General features: G+C 57.8%; 1 protein-coding gene across 4 annotated transcripts in view; it reads left to right on the top strand.

Annotated features, from left to right (window-relative positions):
- The window catches only part of RASGEF1A (RasGEF domain family member 1A), a 76,874-nt gene that overhangs the window by 48,681 nt on the left and 7,844 nt on the right, over positions 1–20,349 (top strand). For 3 of the 4 annotated variants that reach the window (XM_009009491.5, XM_078345284.1, XM_009009490.5), the window contains exons 2-13: positions 7,965–8,168; positions 10,600–10,722; positions 11,954–12,091; positions 12,999–13,220; positions 13,648–13,722; positions 14,122–14,214; positions 14,693–14,795; positions 14,874–14,953; positions 15,635–15,826; positions 16,753–16,876; positions 17,301–17,373; positions 17,566–19,296. In XM_009009491.5, coding sequence (XP_009007739.1) covers positions 7,971–8,168; positions 10,600–10,722; positions 11,954–12,091; positions 12,999–13,220; positions 13,648–13,722; positions 14,122–14,214; positions 14,693–14,795; positions 14,874–14,953; positions 15,635–15,826; positions 16,753–16,876; positions 17,301–17,373; positions 17,566–17,590 — 1,446 coding nt within the window. In that variant the 5' untranslated portion in view covers positions 7,965–7,970 and the 3' untranslated portion in view covers positions 17,591–19,296. Of the gene's footprint in view, positions 1–7,964; positions 8,169–10,599; positions 10,723–11,953; positions 12,092–12,998; positions 13,221–13,647; positions 13,723–14,121; positions 14,215–14,692; positions 14,796–14,873; positions 14,954–15,634; positions 15,827–16,752; positions 16,877–17,300; positions 17,374–17,565; positions 19,297–20,349 lie in introns of those variants that run through there. The other variant, XM_054242279.2, reaches the window with a different exon arrangement.

Here is a 20,349-nt window from a genome sequence, read left to right as displayed (position 1 = left end):
AGGGACCCAGCTGCTGCCCAGGCCTGGACACTCGAGTGGGTGCACGGGAAGATGACAGGCACAGCAGGCCCTGGCCACAGTGAGGCTACAGGCTGGGCCTCAGAGCCTCAGGGCTTCCATCATAGCTGCAGTTCTTGGGTTTCTGGGTGATGGGGTGGGGTGCAAGTTCTCAGAGCCCATTTCAGACATGGCTGGAGTTTGAGTGGAGGGAAGGACTGTGCACCAGCTCAGGAAAGGTGCACACGCTGCGTGGCTGCTCCTCCCGATATTTGCATCCAGCTTTGGCACACCTGAGGCCAGAGGCAGATGCCCTGTCTCTGTGTGCTGCCCAGGGATGGGCGTGGGCCACGTTAGAAAGCTGGGTAGCAGGCTGGGTGTGGTGGCTAAACCCTGCAATCTTAGCACTTTGAGAGGCCGAGGCAGGCAGATCACTTGAGGCCCGCCAGGGGTTTGAGACAAGCCTGGCCAACATTGTGAACCCTGTCTCTACTAAAAATACAAACATTAGCTGGGCATGGTGGTGTGCACTCATAATCCAAGCTACTTGGGAGGCTGAGGAAGGAGAATCACTTGAACCCGGGAGTGGAGGTTGTAGTGAGCCAAGATCATGCCATTGCACTCCAGCCTGGGCCATAGAGCAAGACCCTGTCTATAAACCAAAAACAACGACAAAAACTCTCCAAGGTCTCTTGAAGAGGCTGCAAAAAGGAATTTCATTTATATTGTTTCACAAAAACTTCCCTCTTTTCCTCTGTCTCCCAGGATCTCTCACGGCACTGGGGCTGCATAGGGTCCTTCCTCTCTGAAAAGGCTGGAAAGTCTCTCAAATCCTGGCTGCCCTTCCCCTCTTCTTACCCTGGGCCCTTAGTCTAGCTGCTTCCATTCTTGCTGTCTGTGCTTTTTTCCTCTCCCCAAGCTATTCTTTTCTTTTATTCATATGTGATATTCCACATATTGATGGGGTACCTGTATTTTTCACATGCAGAGAGTGTATGATGATCAAAGCAGGGTGTTTGGGGTGTCCATCCTCTTGAGCATTTATTGTTTCTATGTGTTGGGAGCATTTCAGGTCTTCATTCTGAAGTATACAATACGTTGTGCATACTGTAGTCACCTGAGTCCGCTATGGAACATTAGAACTTATTTCTTCTATCTAAATGTGAGTCTGTACCGGTTGACCAAGCTATCTCAGTTTTCCACTGCTGCCCTCTGGCAGCCATTATTCTGCTGTCTGTCTCCATGAGAGCAAGGTTTTCAGCTCCCACCTGAGTGGGAACATGCAGCGTTGGTCTTTCCGTGCCTGGCTTGCTCCACTTAACACATGACCTCTGCTGTCAGTGCTGCGTGTTTGGTGCACTGTACTCCTTAGAAGGTGCGAAGTGGTGTGTGCACCTGTGTATGTGAGTGTTGTGGGGGAGCTGTGAATACTCAGACGCTAAAGTTTTAGGCTGTGTCCTCTAAAAGTGCCTCTGCCCTGAGTTGTACTGAAGCCGAGCTTCAGGACGTACCCGCTGGAAAAGGTCCCGGAGATCCAGGGCTGTTTTCCTGGAGTCCCTCAGCCAGAGCCCCAGAGTGGCGTTCACTTGCTCTGAGGCACACCCCCGCATGTGAGCGCTCATGCTGGGCTGGAAGCCACACTCCATGTGTCTCCCCCACCCCCGAGCTCCCAAGAGCCACCATGAGGTACAGGTGCCAGTGCCACCAAGGCTCACACAGACGGAGGAACTGCCCTCAGCCGACCGCCGATGGGAGGCCTGGCTCACATGTGGGCTCCCAGCCTCTCCCCTCCTGGCACTTCAGAGCCATCAGTGTGTGGCTGTTCTAGAGTCAGAGGGGGTTGAGAAACCAGATGACAGCCCCTCCTCATCCTTGGAGATCAGAGCTCAGGCGAAATCTTGGCTGTGCTCACTTTATTAGGAAGCACGATTCCTGGCAGTGGGAGGCCGAGGGTGAGTGGACAGATGCCGGGATGTGTTCCAACAACAGCTGGAGTCCCAGGCATCTCTAGGGAGGCTCCGTGATACTTCTATCTCAAAACAGTGCCTCTGGAGTGAGGATCCCTACAGCGTGTTACCTGTCCCAGCCCCAACCTCGCCCAGGGCTGGTGGTGTGGTATGTGCCCATGGCCCTAAGAGCCTAGGTCAGAGGCCACAGGTCAGAAGCAGTGGCAGCCAGCACTGGCCACTGGGCACCACTGAGGCAAGGCCCAGACGTGGGTGGCACAGAATCACATATCTGGTTCCGCTCCAGGCACATATCTGCTCTAGCTTCTGTCTCCACTTCACCCTCACTGCAACCCTGCAGGGAGGTGGGACAAGAGATTCCACACCCAGTGTCCAGCCAAGGAAGTAGGTTCAGCACTGCCCAGAGGCTTCCTGCGGGTGTGGGGACAGAGCCCGTTCTCCAGAGTGCACAGGCCTAGGACCTGCAAGCAGGAAAGGACTCAGGTGTGCGGGGATTCAGACAAGGCTGTGAGAGACTGGGGTGCAGCTGTGGGGGGACCTCTCAGGATGGTATTACCTGCGTCAGACCAAGGAGGGATAGCAGCAGGACCCCACGAGTCACTTCATCCTCTGGAGGACAGCAGCACATGTACCAGGTGGGGCACCTTGGGCCAAGCCTGGGAGGCTGGGACGGCCACAGTCAGGCAGAGTAGTGGAGGCCCCAGTGGGAGGGTGATGGTGCCTCCCCTCTGACCCTACTGCTGCTGGCTGCAGCACATCCTGGCAGGAAAGGGGCAAGGGCCTCTCGTTTCAGCCTCTCCCAGGAAGCTCCCACCCCAAGCCTCTCACAACGCCATTGAGGCTGTGGGAGGGCAGGGGTGTGACCCTCAAGGCCCAGCCAGGACAACTTCGGCTAAGATACAGGAAGGATCCCCTTCTTGGATGGTGCCCCCAGAGAGCCAAGTAAAGCCAGGTATGGACACTGGCTCCCTTCTGGATGAAAGAGGGCACCTGTCTCACCAGCAGGCTGGGCCCCTGGTCCTGCCCTGGTGCCCACTGGCCTGCATGGGAGGTGAGAAGGGAGTGACGCACGTCCTCAAGGAGACAGTGAGTCACTTTCCCCCGCCTCTCCGTGAGCACGTTTCTTCTGCGTTGATTAGCTCTATAATTAGGAGGCACTTTCCTTCCTGCCTGAACAGAGGTGGGGCTGCAGGGCGCCAGAGGGGCTACTGGGTGCAAGCCTGTATCCCACTCCCTGCAAGGGGCTGCTGCTGGACCTGGGGTGGAGGTGAGGGTTCCCACAAATGCTGGTCCAGCACACTGGCTGGCCCTGGCCCCATCTGCGCCTACATCCTGGCGGGGGGGCTTCCTGAACCCTCCATAGGGTCTGCTGCCTCGAGATGGGTTTGGTGTAGCCAGGAGCAGCCGAGGCAGGAGACAGGCTCCTTGTGCTTCCTGGAATTCTGTGGAAGATTCCAGGGTCTCTCCTGCCCCCAAGACTAGTTAAATCAGAATTGTTGGGGTAGGGGTCCAGCATGGTGTCTTTGAATGAAAAGTCCCCAGGTGGTGCTGGGTGTGCACGTACTATAGGTGAGGACCTGCCCTGGTTTGTTTATTGATCAGTTGATTAAAGCAGGGTCTGGCTCTGTTGCCCAGGCTGGAGTGCAGTGACATGATTACAGATCACTGTAGCCTCAACCTCCTGGGCTCAAGCGATCCTCCTGCTTCAGGCTCCCTGAGTAAATGGAACCACAGGCATGTGCCACCACACCTGGGTATTTTTTTTTTAATTTTAGTAGAAACAGGGGTCTCTATGTTACCCAGGCTGGTCTCCAACTCCTGAGTTTAAGCGATCTACCCACCTCGGCCTCCCAAAATGCTGGGATTACAGGCATGAGCCACTGTACCTGACCCCTGTCCTGGGTTAGCGGGTGCAGCTTACCTGGAGGCTGAGGCTCTCACTGGCAGGCTTCCTGGGCCTTCCATTCACCTGCAGGTGAATCACCTGGTGTCTTGCTCAGCAGCAGATGTGACCCAGCAGGCCTGGCCTGGAACTTGAGATGTGCACTTTGACGATCGACAGGTCATGCTGTAGCTGCAGGTCCAGTGACACTTGGAGTCTGGAGGCTGTAGGGAAGGGTCTAGAGGTGAGTGCAGTGAGCTACCTGGAGGCGGAGTGCTGGGCCCACTCCTACCAGTTTCTGGCTCAGGAGAAAGTGCTGCTGCTGCTCCGGGGAACCACACCTGGCCTTAGAGCATCCCCGCAGGGTCTGGCTGTTTGGGGTCAGGGTGGCCTGCTCTGTGCAGGCCAGGCCCAGCTGGACTTCGGGTGGAAGTGAGGCTTCCCACAAATGCTGATTGAGCAAGCTGGCCCGCCCCAGCCCTGCCTCTGCCCAACCACTGGGGGGCTTCCTGAGCTCTCCACAGTGCCCACACACATAGGGCCAGTGTGTCTAGAGTTAATCGGTGCCTTCTGTGTGGGCTGTAGGGGCACTGAGCAATCATGGTGGTGGGAATCAGCTCCTGGGGGTGAGGAGGCATCATGTGCCCAGCACCTTACCCAGGGGCTCATCTGATCCTCCATGCAACCCTCTGAAGTAGTGCTCCACGTGCCCATTTTACAGACAAGGAAATTAAGGCTCCACCAGTTTGATGATCTTGACAAAGCCACGCTAAGTGGTGGAGCCAGGCTCAGACTCAGGCTCCCTGCCGGCCTCTGCTGCCCTCTGCCGGTGACCTGGGGCGGTTACTCAGCCCTTATCTTCCTACAGAAATAACGGGTTCTCTGGGAGCACAGGGGTGACTGGGAGGAGTAACTGGGATTCTTCAACTCTAACCTTGCCATTCTCAGTGTTCAGCACCCTGGACATCGCTGTACCATGATCGCTACTGCTGCGACTGGAGCCAATGGCCCAGTGTGCAGCTCTTCCCTGGGAAGGGCCACCTGGGGGTGGACACAACTTTTCGGACACACAGGTGTGCAGCTGCACGTCAAAGTGCCTGCCTCTGCTGTTGGGGATGAGGAGGACACAGGGTGCAAGAGCAAGGGACCTCAGGGCCATGTGGGGGTGGCTGGCAGGGGGCCCTGCAGGGGGAGTGCTGTCATCACCATCATTTCACAGCTGGGAAGGTTGAGGGCTGGCCAGATGCACCCAGGAACAAGGACCGTGCCTGCTTCAGGGGCGGGATTCCTGCTCAGGAGCAGCCATTTGGAGAACCTGCCTGTCCACTTGGCACTGAGCCTTGGAGACCCTTCTTGAAGTGCTTTGTGGCTAGGCAGGGTGGGCCCTGTTAGGCTTGAGCTTTCGGGAGTAGGGGCTCTTGGGGCATCCACCAGACCTGCAGGGTCTTGGTTTGTGGGATGGGGGAGACCTAGCCCTGGGCTGCGTTTCTGGGTGAGTCTTCAGGTAGGCAGGACAGGAGGAACCCAGGGCACCCCACCTCTCAGGTCAGTGTGGCTCTACACGGCCCCCATCAGGCTCTGCTGAGTCCCTGAAGGGATTCTGAGCTTGCATGGATCCCCTGCTTGCCTGGGACACCCTGCATGCAACCCCTTCAGGCCCACCCTCGAAGGTGACCAGCTCCCTTGTGGCCTTCCGGGCCCCTCTCTGGCTGCTGACCAGTGGGCTGCGTCCCCAGGCTGGCTCCTCAGCTCCTAGGCAGGCCTCCCAGCACTGAGGCAGGTCTCTTGGCAGGCTGGACATGGGGTGGCCTTGCCCTGTGGGGGATCAGCAGGGGCTGAGTTTGTGGGGTATCAGAGTGCATCCCCCCCAACTAGTACGTCCTGACCAGAGCAGCCTGCAGCGGGAGAGGCCAGTGGCTTGGCAAATGCCCTCTCTGATGACCCCAAGAGCTTGGGGTGGGGAGGCCCAACTGATCAAGATTACCACCTGCTGGTCACCTTTTGAACCCAGAATTGTGTGATCGTGGGGAAGTTGTCCTGCCGTGCATTGGCCTCAGGTAAGATGCCTGGGCCAGGCTGAGCAGCTGTGGGCAACAAAGGGTCTGTGAGCCTGCCTTTGTGATTTCATTGCACAGATGGTCATTGAGTGCCACCCTGGGCCAGCAATAGGACAGACAGGTGAATGATACAGCCACTTCTGGCTTCATGGGTCAATAGTCTAGGTTAAACCCAGGGAGGCTTCCTGGAGGTGGTGACACCTGGGTTGGACTTGGAACTCCTGGGGTTCCCTTAGTTGAGTTCCTTCCCACTGGGCCTCAGTTTTACCTTTTGAAAAATGAAGGATTGGCTCACATCACTGGTTCTTGGGCTGGAATGGAGGGCAGGTTGGAATACAGAAACAGCCCACCCCTGAGTTTCTGATGAGCAGGTCCAGGGCTAGACCTGAGAATGTGCATTCTAATTTGTGTGAAACACCGCAACTGGCCTGAGTTTGAGGGGAGCATTGTGTGAGTCTGAACCATGACCTCCCTGCCCTGCAGTGGGGGCAGCACCAAGCCTGGGGGCCTGGACATCCCACCTAGTCCCATCATGGGGCCTTTGGTTATGTTCTTGCTCCCTTGCCAAGGATTTTCTAAGAATTCCAAGGAAACCTTTAGGCATGTGGTGGGAGAACCAGTGTCGTCTGAGCCAGATGCCCTTTTTCCTTGGTAGGAGCGACAGGGATATGCCGTGTGTGGGGGTGGGTTGGGGGGGAGTGGTCAGTTCTCTGCTTGTAAGGCTCCTACAGGGCAGTGGCCCATGGTCCTGTTGTGGCACTGAAGTAATCATGGCTACCATTTGCTCTTTGCAGTAGGGAAACATGACTCAGAGGCTTGTTCTGTCCCAAAGGTCCGTGCTGAGCACCTGCAGCTTGTCTGAGGAGGGCATGGATACACTTCCCACTACTTCCTGGATAATGACCTCTTGGGCATGAGGAGGAAGCCCTTCCCCAGGTGGGGGGGCTCCTCCACCTGACTTCAGTCACTGGCACCTGTGCTGCCTGCCCTTGAGGGCCAGGAGGGTGAGGCTGGCCCTATGTGTGGCCAAGGCCATGGGCAGGCCACCACTAGCTCTTAGGCTGGCAAATGTTGCATCTCCCAGTCCTCTCTTGGCTCCTCTCAGGCATGGCTGGCTGGCTGGGGCAATGGGAAAACAGGCCCAGAGGGCTTCAGACTCCCTTGGGCTTCACAAGAACTCTCAGGGGCAGGGTGAGGTGAGACCCTGCGCCCCATCACAGTGGGCCATGCCACGAGAGACAGTGGGCACCGAGCCCATCAGGAGGCCCGGCTGCTCAGACATGTGCATCTCAGGGGCACTCAGACTTGCAAGCCTCAAAGCCAGTTCCAGATTTCTCCCCAGCCTCGCCCACATGCCCTGCCTTGTGCTGTCAGCCGCTCGGCCCAACACCTTCACCGTTTGGAGTGGCCCTGCTCGCCTGCCCGGGCACGCTCTCCCTGGGCTGTGGCAAGGCCCACCATTGGCTTCCAGACACCTCCCCTGCAGCTCCCTCGTCTGCAGCAGCCACCACAAGTCAGACCACTGTGCTCAGAGTCCCAGGCTTCCACCTCAGGGAAGCAGCACGTGTGGTCCGTGGGGCCAGCCCTGTTTTTAGACTGTCCTCCCTGCTCCCAGCTGCACACAACTCTGGGTCAGGACCTCGGCACTCACTGTCCCTCATGCCCAGAGTGTTCCTTTCTTATCCTGGAAGCTGCATGGCCAGCCCTATCCGTTGTTCATAGCTCTCTTGCCCCAGGCGGCTCTGACTGCCCACCACAGGTTTCCTGTCCCTCCTCGGATGTTTTTTCCAGAGTTTCTCTTCTCTGATGGCTCTGAGTGTCCAGGACCCTGGAATGAGGCCTGGCCTGCAGGGAGCTGAAGACACAGTGATTAGATGTGCAGCGGCTGGGGGACACTGAGGAGCCTGACTGCCCCGGATGGGGATGTCCCCTGCCAATGTTGCTGCGCCCCCACCACACACTCCTGCCCACATGCACACAGGCTGCAGGCTGCTTGGGAGGAGGGTCTGGGGAGCTGTGGAAGCGCCTTTGATGCCTCATGCCCTTGCTCCTCTCTACCAGGAAACTATGCCCCAGACATCTGTCGTCTTCTCCAGCATACTTGTGCCCAGCTGTAGCGGACAGGTGCAGCCTGGCATGGGGGAGCGTGGAGGCGGGGCCGGCGGCGGCTCTGGGGACCTCATCTTCCAAGATGGACGCCTCATCTCGGGGTCCCTGGAGGCCCTGATGGAGCACCTTGTTCCCACGGTGGACTATTACCCTGATGTGAGTGCCTGGGCCCTTGTGGGGTGAATCTAGTGGGGTGACCTGGGCTCTAGGAGATGTCGGGTATGGGAGGGAGGCCCCCATTGAGCAGTGGAGCTGGACAGGGCTGCAGTGGGGGGCCCAGGCCCACCTCCAGGGCCTTCTCTGCCTTCTGCTCTGCATATACCTCCAGCTGAGCAGGGGACCTGGGGAAACCTGTTATGACTTCCCTGCTGCTGCTCCAGACAGGAGGAGATGATCCTGGGGACACAGGAAGCAGAAATACACAAGGGCTGAGCAGGGCCCTGAGTTTTGAGCAGGGCCTCCAGGAGGAAGAGGAGTTTTAAAGGGCAAACTCCTGGCGAGGGCACGGCCAGCCAAGGTCCTAGAGCCCAGGGCTGAGCTGGGAAGCTGATTTGTACATAAACCCTGGTGGTCCAGAATGAAGAGGAGATGGCCTGCCCTGCCCTGCCCTGTCAGCAGGACACTGTTCAGGCTGCCTCAGGGACTGTCCTTAGGCAATAATCCAAATTCTCCCTTTCACCTCAAGGTGGCATGGTACATTCTTGGAACAGAGAAAGCGTTCCCTTGTCAAGTGTGGCTTCCCTCCCACTGAGGGTGATGTCTCTTAGCAGCAGTAGCACTGGGCCTGCCAGCTCCCTCTTGTGAGCCGAGCATCCACCCTCTGGGAGGGCTTGTCCTGCCTGCATCATGCTACCCCCTCTCCCTCCCTGCCCTGCTTGTCAGCCGGGGAGGCAGACAGCTTGTAGGGACGTGGTTGGGAGTGACGCCACCCTCCAGCTTCCACTGAACAGGGCTGCAGTCAGCCCGCTTCACCACCTGCCAGGCCTCCTCCGCCTTCCTGGGCTTTGTGGGGGGCCTTGCCTTTGTGTTGCCCACTCCTCCTCCTCCTCCATCTGTCCTTCTGTCCATCCTGTAAGCCCTGTCAGGGTTTGTCTGGGGCAGTGCAGACAGGCTGCTGAGTGCCCATGGGGGAGAGACAGGGGAGGGGCCCAAGGCCCTGAAGGAGTCCAGGGCAGGGCTATCTGTGGGGCAGGGGCCTCAGGCCGAAGCTGGAGAGGCCGCCTCTCTCAGAGGCCTACCCCAGAGGAGCTGCCTGTGCCCTGGGACCACATTTGTGTCTGCTTCCCAGGAGAGGACAGAGGGATGGCAGGGGCAGGAGAGTCCAGTTGGGCATCAGCTCCTCCCTGCCACCCCACCCATCCCCATGTGCACAGGTAGTGGAACACACTCACACACGCCCACAAACACGTACACACAGTCACTGTGCTCCTTCCTGGAGATGCACAGGCTCCCCTTGGGTGCCCTGCCCTTGGCTAAGAGTTCCATGGCGGACTTTTCCTCCATGTCCGAGTTGTCTCCTTCGAAGGGGACCCTGAGAGATGTGCTGGCTCTGACCCTCAAGTCTCCATGGTGCACAGCTTGGGGCAGGGCATGAGAAGTTTGCAGGATGTTAGAGGAGTCCCCAGTACTCCAGGGAGGGCTGCGGTGGGCAGTGCTAGCCCAGGCCCCTGAGTCCTGCTCCAGGAGGCCTGCACTCCCAGCAAATGCAGTCTGGTTTGCTTCTGGCTGGGGCAAGAAAAACCATGTTATTTGGGAGGGAGTAGGGGTAGAGGCTCCTGGAGATCCCAGCCTGCGGCAGCCACATGAGGCAGAATACCTCTAGAGAGCCCCAGGCAGTCTTCCTCACCTGCAAGTCCACCCTGTCCACAAGCAGGAGCCAGAGTGAAGTTCCCACAGACACTGACCCTCATTAGACAAAAGGCCCAAGAACCCAGCCCATGAGGATCTCAGTGGAGGGCACGGGGATGTGGATGTGGATGTGGTATGGAGCTCTGCTCTGGCAGTCAGGGTCTGGGCTCAGAGTTGGTCAGACAGTTTAGGGGCCCCAACCAACATTGCCCCTCAGGCCATGCCCCTGCTGATGAGGGCTCACCCCATGAACGAACCCTGTTCCTAACAGGCCCCGCTCCTGTGCCAGCCCCCCTGCACCCCACCCTACTCACCTCTGACCTCTGGCCCAGCTCATGAGATCTGGAGAAGCAGCTGGCTTAAATCCTGGCGCAGCGAGCACCATGGGCCAGGCAGCAGGCCCACACCAGCCCACAGAGCCCCACCAATGTCCCAGGCTGGGGTTAGCCCTATGGTGGAGTGGGGCAGAGGGTGCGGAGAATCCCAGCTGAGAAGGCTGCTAGGAGCCCTCGAGAGCTGCTGGGAGGCAGGCTCGAGCTGTGCCTCCTAGGTGGGTAGCAGTAAGAGGAGGAAGGGCCTGCAAGGCGAAGGGAACCTGGCAGGCGAAAGCATGGCCGCCGGACGGGCGGTGCTGGGCTTGGGAAGCAGTCGGGACAGGTGAAGTGGCGGTGAGCCCCCGGGGTGCCGCCTCTGCCGAGCCTGACCGGCCCTCCGCCCTCTCTCTGTCTCCTGCCTTCAGAGGACATACATCTTCACCTTTCTCCTGAGCTCCCGGGTCTTCATGCCCCCTCATGACCTGCTGGCACGCGTGGGGCAGATCTGCGTAGAGCAGAGGCAGCAGCTGGAGGCCGGGCCTGAAAAAGTGAGATGGGACGTGGCTGGGGCATGGGCGGGGGCTGGGGTCGGGGTCGGGCTAGGGTTGGGACTTGGCCTGGCTGGGGCTGCGGGGCGGGGTGAGGGCCGGGGTGGGGTGGGGTGGTGGTGGTAGGGGGGCTAGGGGTGGGATCCAGGGTGGAGCCTGGGACGGGGTCAGGGCTAAGTTGGGCGTGGCCTGGCTGGGGCTGTGAGGCTGGGTCAGGGCTACGGGATGGGGAGGGTGGCGGGTTGGGTGGGCTGTGGGGCGTGGTCCAAGTTGGGGAAGGGGGCGGGGTCATGGCTGGGGTTGGGCGTGGTCTGGCTGGGACGAGGGGGCGGGGAGCGAGGTCAGGGCTGGGGTTGGGGCGTGGCGCCACGCCGGGCTGGGGTGAGGTCTGGGATGAGGCTGTGGGTTGGGTCTGGGTTAGGGGCGTGGTGGGAGGGGGCCCCCCCCCGGGCTGGGAGCGTGGGCGGAATCCCCTAGTTTGGAGGCGGTGCGGCGTGGGCAAAGAAAGCTGCGAGGCTGCAAGGCTGGGTGGTACAGGGGCCCCGGGGCAGGGTCCAGCGGGCTAGGTAGGCTGGCGTGGAGCCTTGCGGTACGCAGGCCCATGGGACGTTCTTGGGGGTTGGAGGTTGGGGGGCAGCTCCCCAGCGTTGGGCACAGTTCTCCCTCCCCCCTGGGGCAGAGGCCGCGTGGGCATCTTCCGAGAGGGTCGGAGTCATCTTGGCCAAAAGGGCTGGTCCCCACGCCCTGGGCCCTGTGCTGGATGGGGTCGTGCTTGCCTGTGGACTGGAGCGCGGGGGGCGCGTCGCCTCCCCTCGGGGTCACACCCTTTGGAGCACAGGCGCCCTGCTCTCAACCGCAGGGGGCAGACGGAAGCTCTCCTCTAACTGGATGGCTTGGCTTCGGTTTCTTTTTACTGTATTCTTTTTATAGGTAACTTCTAATTATAGCAAATGGAACTAGTTTTTTGTGTCACCTTAGATATGGGGTAGGTTTTCTGAATATAATTTATTTAAGTGAAAAAGAAAGCCGATTTATGGGGAATGAACCAAACAGGAGTCTGCGGTTCAGGTTTGGTCAAACTGCAGGTGGCATGCAGCTGGGGACTGTGTCCAGCACAGGCCCTGGGTGTGGTGGGGGTCCTGGGGGTGTGGGACGCTTGCACTATTTGCCATGATGGCTTGTCCCCCACTCTGGCTTGTGGGGCCTCACTCTGTATCCCCTGATGCCCCAGGCCAAGCTGAAGTCCTTCTCAGCCAAGATTGTGCAGCTCCTGAAGGAGTGGACGGAGGCCTTCCCCTATGACTTCCAGGATGAGAAGGCCATGGCCGAGCTGAAAGCCATCACACACCGTGTCACCCAGTGCGATGAGGTGAGTGCTCCCTGGGCTCTGGCCATGGTCCTTGGGTGTGTGCGGGGGGTCTGCCCTCAGGAAGGTGGGGGCTTTGGGGACAGCTCTGTATGTGGTCCCCATTCATGTTACTCCCCCAGGAGGGTTGCTGGGTGGCCCCATTCAACCTCCCTTCCCCAAGATGACAGCTTAGCTGGCCAGCAGTGGACCAAGGTCACCCATGATACTGCATGCAGGGATCTTGCGGCCTGGTTTCAGGCCTGGTGATCATTGCCTTGACCCTCTCCTGGCCCTTGATGTCCTGTCCCTGGAGTGGGAGCCTACTGAGAGTTTGTAAGGTGCTGCCTGTCCTGGATTAGTGAGGAGAAGGTGGGGATAAGGCTTTAAATTAACCTCCCATTTTTCAAATGTGCTTACCCTTCCCTTTGGTGGAGAGGGAACCGGAGATGCTGGGGCCAACTGGGCCTCCAGAGTGGAAGCATTCCTTGTGCTTAGCAGCTCCTGTTCACCCGGAGTGCTCCAGGAGGAGCCAGAGACCCCAGGGCACCCCTTCCCAGGGGGTGGAGGTCTCTGGCTTTGGCAGAAGCCTTTCCCATTCCTGAACTGTTCTTTGGGCCCCTCCTGCTGCAGGAAGCAGCTCAGTGGGCTGCCTTGAAAAAGTCATGCTTTTTAGACCCAGAAGCTCAGCCCTGAGCCTGTCTCTGCCCTTACCCTTGTCCTGCAGCAGGACAGCCCACTGAGATGCCCCCACCCAGCAGTCCTCAGAGGAGCCCACACTGTGCCCCACTTTGTCCTTGAAGGCCTGAAGGCTCAGGTTTGGATAGCGGTTGTGGGCTCATGTTGGTCAAGCACATTCCTGGAAACAAGATAGCGGTGGTGGCCTTGCTGCCAGCCCATGCTGGCACCCTTATTGCCCTCGACCCCACAGGAGAATGGCACAGTGAAGAAGGCCATTGCCCAGATGACACAGAGCCTGCTGCTGTCCCTGGCTGCCCGGAGCCAGCTCCAGGAACTGCGAGAGAAGCTCCGGCCATCGGCTGTAGACAAGGGGCCCATCCTCAAGACCAAGCCACCTGCTGCCCAGAAGGACATCCTGGGCGTGTGCTGCGACCCCCTGGTGCTGGCCCAGCAGCTGACTCACATTGAGCTGGTCAGTGCTGCCTTGTGCCCTACCTGGGGGGTGGGGGCTGAGGGACCACAGTGCCTCTTTCAGCACAGCGCCGCAGGTCCCTGCTGTGAACTAGTTTTTTGTGTCACACTGAGCCATCTGGAAGCCCGCTTGCCAGCCCTGACTGCTATGCTTCATGCCAGGTGTGTCTGTCTGAGTGGCAGGCACTTCTGTGCCTGGCACTCATGTCCTCAAGAGCACAGCAGTGCTGCGTGAATGGGAGGAGCTGGGGCAGTGTCGTCCTGCAGTGCGGACCACAGTGGCCCCAGGATAGAGGACTGACCTGAGAAGAGGTGAAGGGCCTGTGTCCTGGATAGGCCCTCCTGTCCCTGTTCCCACTCCTATGCAGCACTGTCCCTTCTCCTCCAGGGGAGGCTTGTCACCTTCCCTTTGCTGTCTCCCACCCCAGGACAGGGTCAGCAGCATTCACCCTGAGGACTTGATGCAGATTGTCAGCCACATGGACTCCTTGGACAACCACAGGGTGAGTGGGCCAAGGCCCGCAGCACACTCCGGCACCCCTGCCAGCCCTGTTTGCCAGGCACCCGTGCCCCATGCAGGGTGGGAATGGGCCTCACTCAGCACGCCCCGAGCGCCTCTGAAGCGCTGGGCCGTGAGCCCCAATGGACATGGCACTGGCCCTCCTGGCACCTGCTCCAAGAGGCCTTAGATGGCCATGCTGGCACTGGGAGAGGGCACAGACTCGGGCTGGGGAGCCAGCCTGGCCTGTCAGCCCTGCACTGGTCAGTGAGGAGCCGGCAGGCATGACCGGGGCTGCTGCAGGGCAAGCCGAGCCATGGCCGGGGACCAGGGCCAGCTGTCAGGACTGAGTTTTCCAGTCAGGGTCCTCCAGCCCCCCTATGACCTGCTGTGTCTTTCCCAGTGCCGAGGGGACCTGACCAAGACCTATAGCCTGGAGGCCTACGACAACTGGTTCAACTGCCTGAGCATGCTGGTGGCCACTGAAGTGTGCCGGGTAAGTGCCCATAGCAGACATGGCGGGGTGGCTGCCATGCCCACACCCAGTGAGGCCCTGATCCTGCCCCAGAAGTTAGGTGATGGAATTTTAAGAGTAAATGCACCAAGTTCCTGTTGCATTGGCAGGGCCTTGGTAGTCCCCAATGCTGACATACAGTGATTCCTTCAATGACAACAGATACCCTGTCCGTGCAGTGTTCCCTCTGTGCCCAGCACCATTTTTCTCACCCATGTGGGGCTTTGCTGGCCCACAGCCCCCTGGGGCAGAAGGTACCCTCCCTTTGATGGCTGAGGAGCCTGAGTATAGGCCAGGCATGTGTCTGGGCCTCCTAGATGCAGCTGTGGACCTGGACCAGCCCATGGCGGCTGGAAGCTAAGTCCCAAGGTCCTCCCTGCCCCTCCGTTCCTCTGCCTGGTGGCCCCAGCTCCTGCTCTCCACTAGCATTGCCATGCTGAGGTCACCTGCCACCTTCCAGGTGGTGAAGAAGAAGCACCGGACCCGCATGTTGGAGTTCTTCATTGACGTGGCTCGGGAGTGCTTCAACATCGGGAACTTCAACTCCATGATGGCCATCATCTGTGAGTGACTGGGCACCCAGGGTGAGGCTGTTGCATGGCCTGCCTCCTGGCCCTGACCCTACCTGCTGTTCTCTGCAGCTGGCATGAACCTCAGTCCTGTGGCGAGGCTGAAGAAAACCTGGTCCAAGGTCAAGACAGCCAAGTTTGATGTCTTGGAGGTAGTCACGTGAGCCCGTCACAGCTGTGAGCTGTGCCCATCTCGTCCCTCAAGGACCTGAACGGGGCTCTGACAGCGGGGGTGGGGGGCTGCCCTCTTCTCCCTGGGATCAGCACCTACAGTGCTGGCTGAGCTGGCCTGGTGTGTCCATCCTCCAGCAGCAGGGACTTAAGGCATCCTCTGTTACTTCCGGCAGAACTGGCATCACCTCAGGCGAGTTTTAGAGTGGAGAGCGGTTAACTAAGAGTTTGACAAGAGTGGGGTTCATTTGGAAGACACCGCCTTTTCCTTGGTCAGTGTCTGGTCTCTGGGTCCTGGCTGGTCTAGGTGGCCCAGAGGCTGGCAGACAGGGTCACCTGCAGCCTTCCTCAGATGTGTGTGATCACAGAGTTCATTTTTGCAAAGCATGTGTCTTGTGGAGCTAGTCAGTTCTGAGAGGTGTAGATCTAAGTAGAGGAGCAAAGGGAAGTCTTGAAGGAAGAAGGGCGAGGGTCAGGCCTGGCAGGCAGGGCAGCGACAGGGCTCAGCCAAGTGGGTGTCCTCTCCCCTGCGCTAACACTGGGGCTGCCCAGGGGCCAGGTGCCTTTCCTGTCCACTGCCTTCTGCTCTGCAGATGGGTGTCCTGAGCAGGTCGGAGGGGCATGGGGCTGCGATGCTTACCAGGTCCTCCCTGTGCCCACAGCATCACATGGACCCATCCAGCAACTTCTGCAACTACCGCACAGCCCTGCAGGGGGCCACGCAGAGGTCCCAGATGGCCAACAGCAGCCGTGAGAAGATCGTCATCCCTGTGTTCAACCTCTTCGTTAAGGACATCTACTTCCTGCACAAAATCCACACCAACCACCTGCCCAATGGACACATTAACTTCAAGGTGAGCTCAGCTCCATGGGGTCCCAGCACAGGGTAGGGGAAGCAGAAACTGAGCTACTGGAGCTGCCAGGCTGTGGCCTTGGGTCAGGGTCTGTGGGTTTCCTGAGCCCTGCCTGAGGTTCACAAGGGCCTTCAACACTGAAAGCCTCAGGGTGGATCAGGGGTGCTATTTTACTGCAAGGTGTGAAGTGAGCCCCCCTGTACTTTTGGGTGACCTGGTTGCAGAGCTTGGAGTCACAGGGAATTGTATTTATCCAGGACCGTGGTTCCAGCCTGGCCCCACCAGGGAGACAGTCCTGTACACCCCTGTGGGATTGGGGGTCAGGAGTGCTTTAGGCAGGAAGGGACTTGAGCAGGGAGGAGGCAGCAGAGAATTCCAGATGGAAGTGAAGAGCCTGCCTAGTGGGCCTGAGGGCACCTCATGAGGGCAGGAGGACAGGACATAGGTGGCAGGGAAGGTTTAGGGGGCTCTGGGCTGCCGGATGCTCACCTCATACAGGTGAGGGGTGGGCAGGAGCTGGGATCCCTCTGAAGGTCCCAGAGAAGGGACATCATGACACATTCTGGCAGGTGCTGCTGAGCTGGGTATGGATGGGGTGCCTGCACTGATGACACCAGACTGAGCCTCAGGCTGAAGTCATCAGTAGGGCCCTCTTTGGGTCCCCACACATAGAGGTACAGACCCTGCTGCTGGCCTGATGGCCCACGTGGAGGGCTGGACAGAGTGGCCTTGGAGGACACCTCCTGGCTCTGAGGCTGCACGATGTGCCACCATGGCCACAGACTCGGTCTGCAGGGCCACTGTCCCATCTCGCTGGGACCAGTGAAATGAGCAGGAGACTAAGGCCAAAACCTGTGTCCCCTGCCCTGACTGAGGGTTTGGAGCTTAAAGTGACAGATGAACATCAGATGGTTTTGTTCCTTTAGAAATTTTGGGAGATATCCAGACAGATCCATGAGTTTATGACATGGACACAGGTAGAGTGTCCCTTCGAGAAGGACAAGAAGATTCAGAGTTATCTGCTCACGGCACCCATCTACAGTGAGGAAGGTGAGGGCTGCCTCCCAATGCAGCATGCCTCCCTCCCCACCTGACTCACTGTCCAGGCCCTGTGCCCTTTGGGGTTGCCCTGGGAGGTGGCTTGCTGGCTGCTCCATGCCACACAGGGCTGCCTCTGCTAGCAGGGATGAGTGTGCATGAGGGTGGGTCGTGGGATGGACAGAGGGGAAGGACAAGAGGCATAGTTTCCAGCGGCCATTGGAGAGGGTCACATGGGGTTAGGGCAGGTGCTGCAACATAAGGAACCTTCCCAGAGTTCCCAACAGGCAGCCCGAGAGCCTGCACAGCAAACTGTGTCAGAGCCCAGCCAGAGGTTGCTGTCCCCTTGTTCTGGGCTGCACCCCTGAAGGGACAGCTGGGTGCAGGCAGACACTGCATGGGGACACGGGCTCTGAGGGACTTTCTTGTTTCTCAGCTCTCTTCATTGCCTCCTTTGAAAGTGAGGGTCCCGAGAACCACATGGAAAAGGACAGCTGGAAGACCCTCAGGTAGGAGATGCAGGGACATGGGAGTCTGTGAGGAAAAGGGAGGACTCAGCATGGGCATGAGGGTCACCCTCTTGGAAAGGGGGCCTGGGCACTGTTGCGTCCCTGGTGCAGGGCTGCCGGGCATGCTTGGTGGGAGGCTGAGGATGGTTTGGACTCAGGCCGCTGTGCTGCCTGTCCCCTGTCCCCCTCTAGGACCACCCTCCTCAACAGAGCCTGAGGCGGATGCAGCTGCGACGCCAGAGGAAGCACGCGTACTAACCGGGTTTAAATCTTGACTGCTGTGGGTTGAGATGAGGAGGCCTCACTGGTTGGGGTCCATTTTGTATATAACTTTTATGAGAAAAAATGGTAATTATTTCACGCATCAGCCTTTGGCACTTACAAAGTTTTTTTGTTTATTTTAAATGACAGGGCAGGGCCCTGCTTTGGGGAGGGGTAGGGGAGAGTATCATGGGAGATGGCATCCATGATAACATCTTATTCTAATGAAATGTAGATTTTTATTTTCTACTTTTGATTATTAACATCTTATGAAAAAAATATTTTAAAAAAACCCAACCAAAACCAACATGAGCCCTGCCTGCTAGGACGCCTTTCCAGCCAGTGTCTCTGATGTCGGGGTTAGTGCCTTAGAGGGTACTGGGGTCTGGTCTTCCTGCTCCATGGTTCAGGCTGCAGTGAGCCTCACTCCACCTGGGCACCTGACCTCAGGAGCTTGGGCCACGAGGCTCTGCAGGAGGGCTGGTGGCTGGGAGGTCACATCTGCACGCTTCTGGAAGCAAGCCTTTGAGTACGGGCTATCCAAAGTTTACATTTTCATTTTCCTTTCAGGGATTTGTGGGGTCAGGGAGGGGCAGGGGGCACCTGGCAGCATATTTTCTGTGACAGTGTGTTCAGCAAATCATTCTTCAACTACATTTTAGAAAGGAGGAAATCTAAAATAAGGTAAGGGAGGGAAGCGCGGAGTGGTCAGTTTTCTGGTCTGCAACTGAAAGACACATTGAGCTGTGATGAAGAAAAATACACGGGTGACTGCAGAGTGGTGACATTTAGAGCTAGTCTTGAAACCCACCTACAGAGGGGAGGGCAGCCGATAGCCCTCCTCCCACCTGAGTGGGCAGCGCCCCTAACTGGAATTGGAAACAGAATATTTGCCAGACCATACTGTTGGAGCCCATTCAGATAAAACTGCCCAATGCTGGGAGGAGTTTTCTACACCCAGCTGGAGGAGCACACTCCATTTTTCCATGTCTGACTTCCTGGTGTGAGCCCTGGGCCTTACTTACCATGGTGCGGGACAGCTGTCCCTCAGAAAGTGGGCAGTCCATCCACACAGACTATCTCCCTCACAGGAACTCTATACCCTTGTCCCTCTGCATTCCCAGCTTCTGCAGGGGCCTTGATCAATTGGGAAGCCTGAGTGAGGACAGGCCAGGTCTCAATTCCCAAAGCTCCTGGGAGAGCCTGAGGACACTGGGAGAGGCTGGGCCTGGGGAGGAGGAGGCCCTGGGCCCGCTGCCCATGCCTCTGGCCCTGGGTGGAACAGGAATAGTTCCACTGTATTGTCACAGTGTGTTTGCACTTTCCGAGGTTCTAGCTAGACAGATTGTATATTGATAGTACATATTGCTTTGTTTATGTCTTTGAGATGAGAAAGGCTTAAAACTTGAGAATATATATTTGGAATACAGCCTTAGAATGGTTTCTGTACACATCCACGTGCACTTCACGGGTGATCAGTTCTAGTACCTACTTGAAACAGTGTCTATGTCTGCCACTTTATTTTCCCAATTTGATACATATCCTGATTTGATGTTTTGGTATTTGAAATGAACTCTGGAGTATGAAGCTGTACCATAATGTAGGATGTCAGTTTTGGTGTGACTGGACATACTTGCTTCAATAAAAGAACACGTCACTCCCTTCCCTTGCCTGCTGTGTGTGTGCGGTGAGGGGGCAGCCCTGCTGCTGGCAGGAGGCGTGGGCTGCCTGGGGTAAAGAGAAGGGCAAGGCTGCCAGGCCTGCTGCGGCCTTTCCAGGAGGGACTAGACAAGGGCCTTTTGTCTCCAGTTGAGAATACTTTCTGGCAAAGGGCTTTCCACTGAATAAGGCAAGACTCGAAAAAAGCTATAGGAGACACGTTTAGTCCTACTTTCCTCAAAGTGAGCTCCAGAAAGATGTCACTGGTTGCTGTACTGCATGGTCCATGAGTTTGGGATACCTAGTTAAGCCAGGCTGTATGGGCTTTGTTACTGTGGGAGGAGTCAGATGGCCTCTCAGAGGCAGGGGAGGTTAGGAAGTCCCTGGACGTGATCCTGCAGGGCAGCCTGCAGAACACAGGTCTGGAGAGGCCACTTCTGGTGTCATTGAGTTACACTCAAGTGCACCAAAGAAGAGGGGTGCACACAAGAGCTCGAGAATTGAAGGAAAAGAACTAAGGCTCTGGGACAGAATGTAGTACTCCCCCTCTCTGCTTCTCCAACCTGCCCATTCCCTCGGTTCTCAGGCCCAGGCTGGGTGGGACTGCACTCCAGGGCTAATTCAGCTCATTTTTCACAATATATTCAGTGTCATCATTCCCATGAGGTGAGCGCCACCCAACAGAAACCTTTCTGGGGTGAGGGAATGTCCTGTATCTGTGCTGTCCAGTACAGCAGCCACCAACCGCTGCTGTGGGTCCTGTGCACTGGGATATGGCCAGTGTGACAGAGGGGCTGGATTTGGAATGTGAATTTGGACAGCCAGGGGGCCCTCTGTTGGACAGAAGCTGGGCTCTGGGGCTTTGCCACCCTATGCAGTGGGCAGTGCAGGACAGGTGCTCGGTGTCTGTGCAGCAAATGGGGACATGCAGATGATGCTTGATCTTTGACTTTTTACATCTTTAAATCATATGGCATTCCTAATTTCCTGGTGGAGGTGATTTTTGGAAGTGTTCATCTGCTTCAGCTGAAGAAGGGGGAGCACATAATTTGCTCT

Source organism: Callithrix jacchus, chromosome 12 (assembly GCF_049354715.1).
Source record: "Callithrix jacchus isolate 240 chromosome 12, calJac240_pri, whole genome shotgun sequence".
Lineage (NCBI taxonomy): Eukaryota > Metazoa > Chordata > Mammalia > Primates > Cebidae > Callithrix > Callithrix jacchus.
Note: the sequence above shows the minus strand (reverse complement) of the source record. Positions and strands in the feature narration are given on the sequence as shown.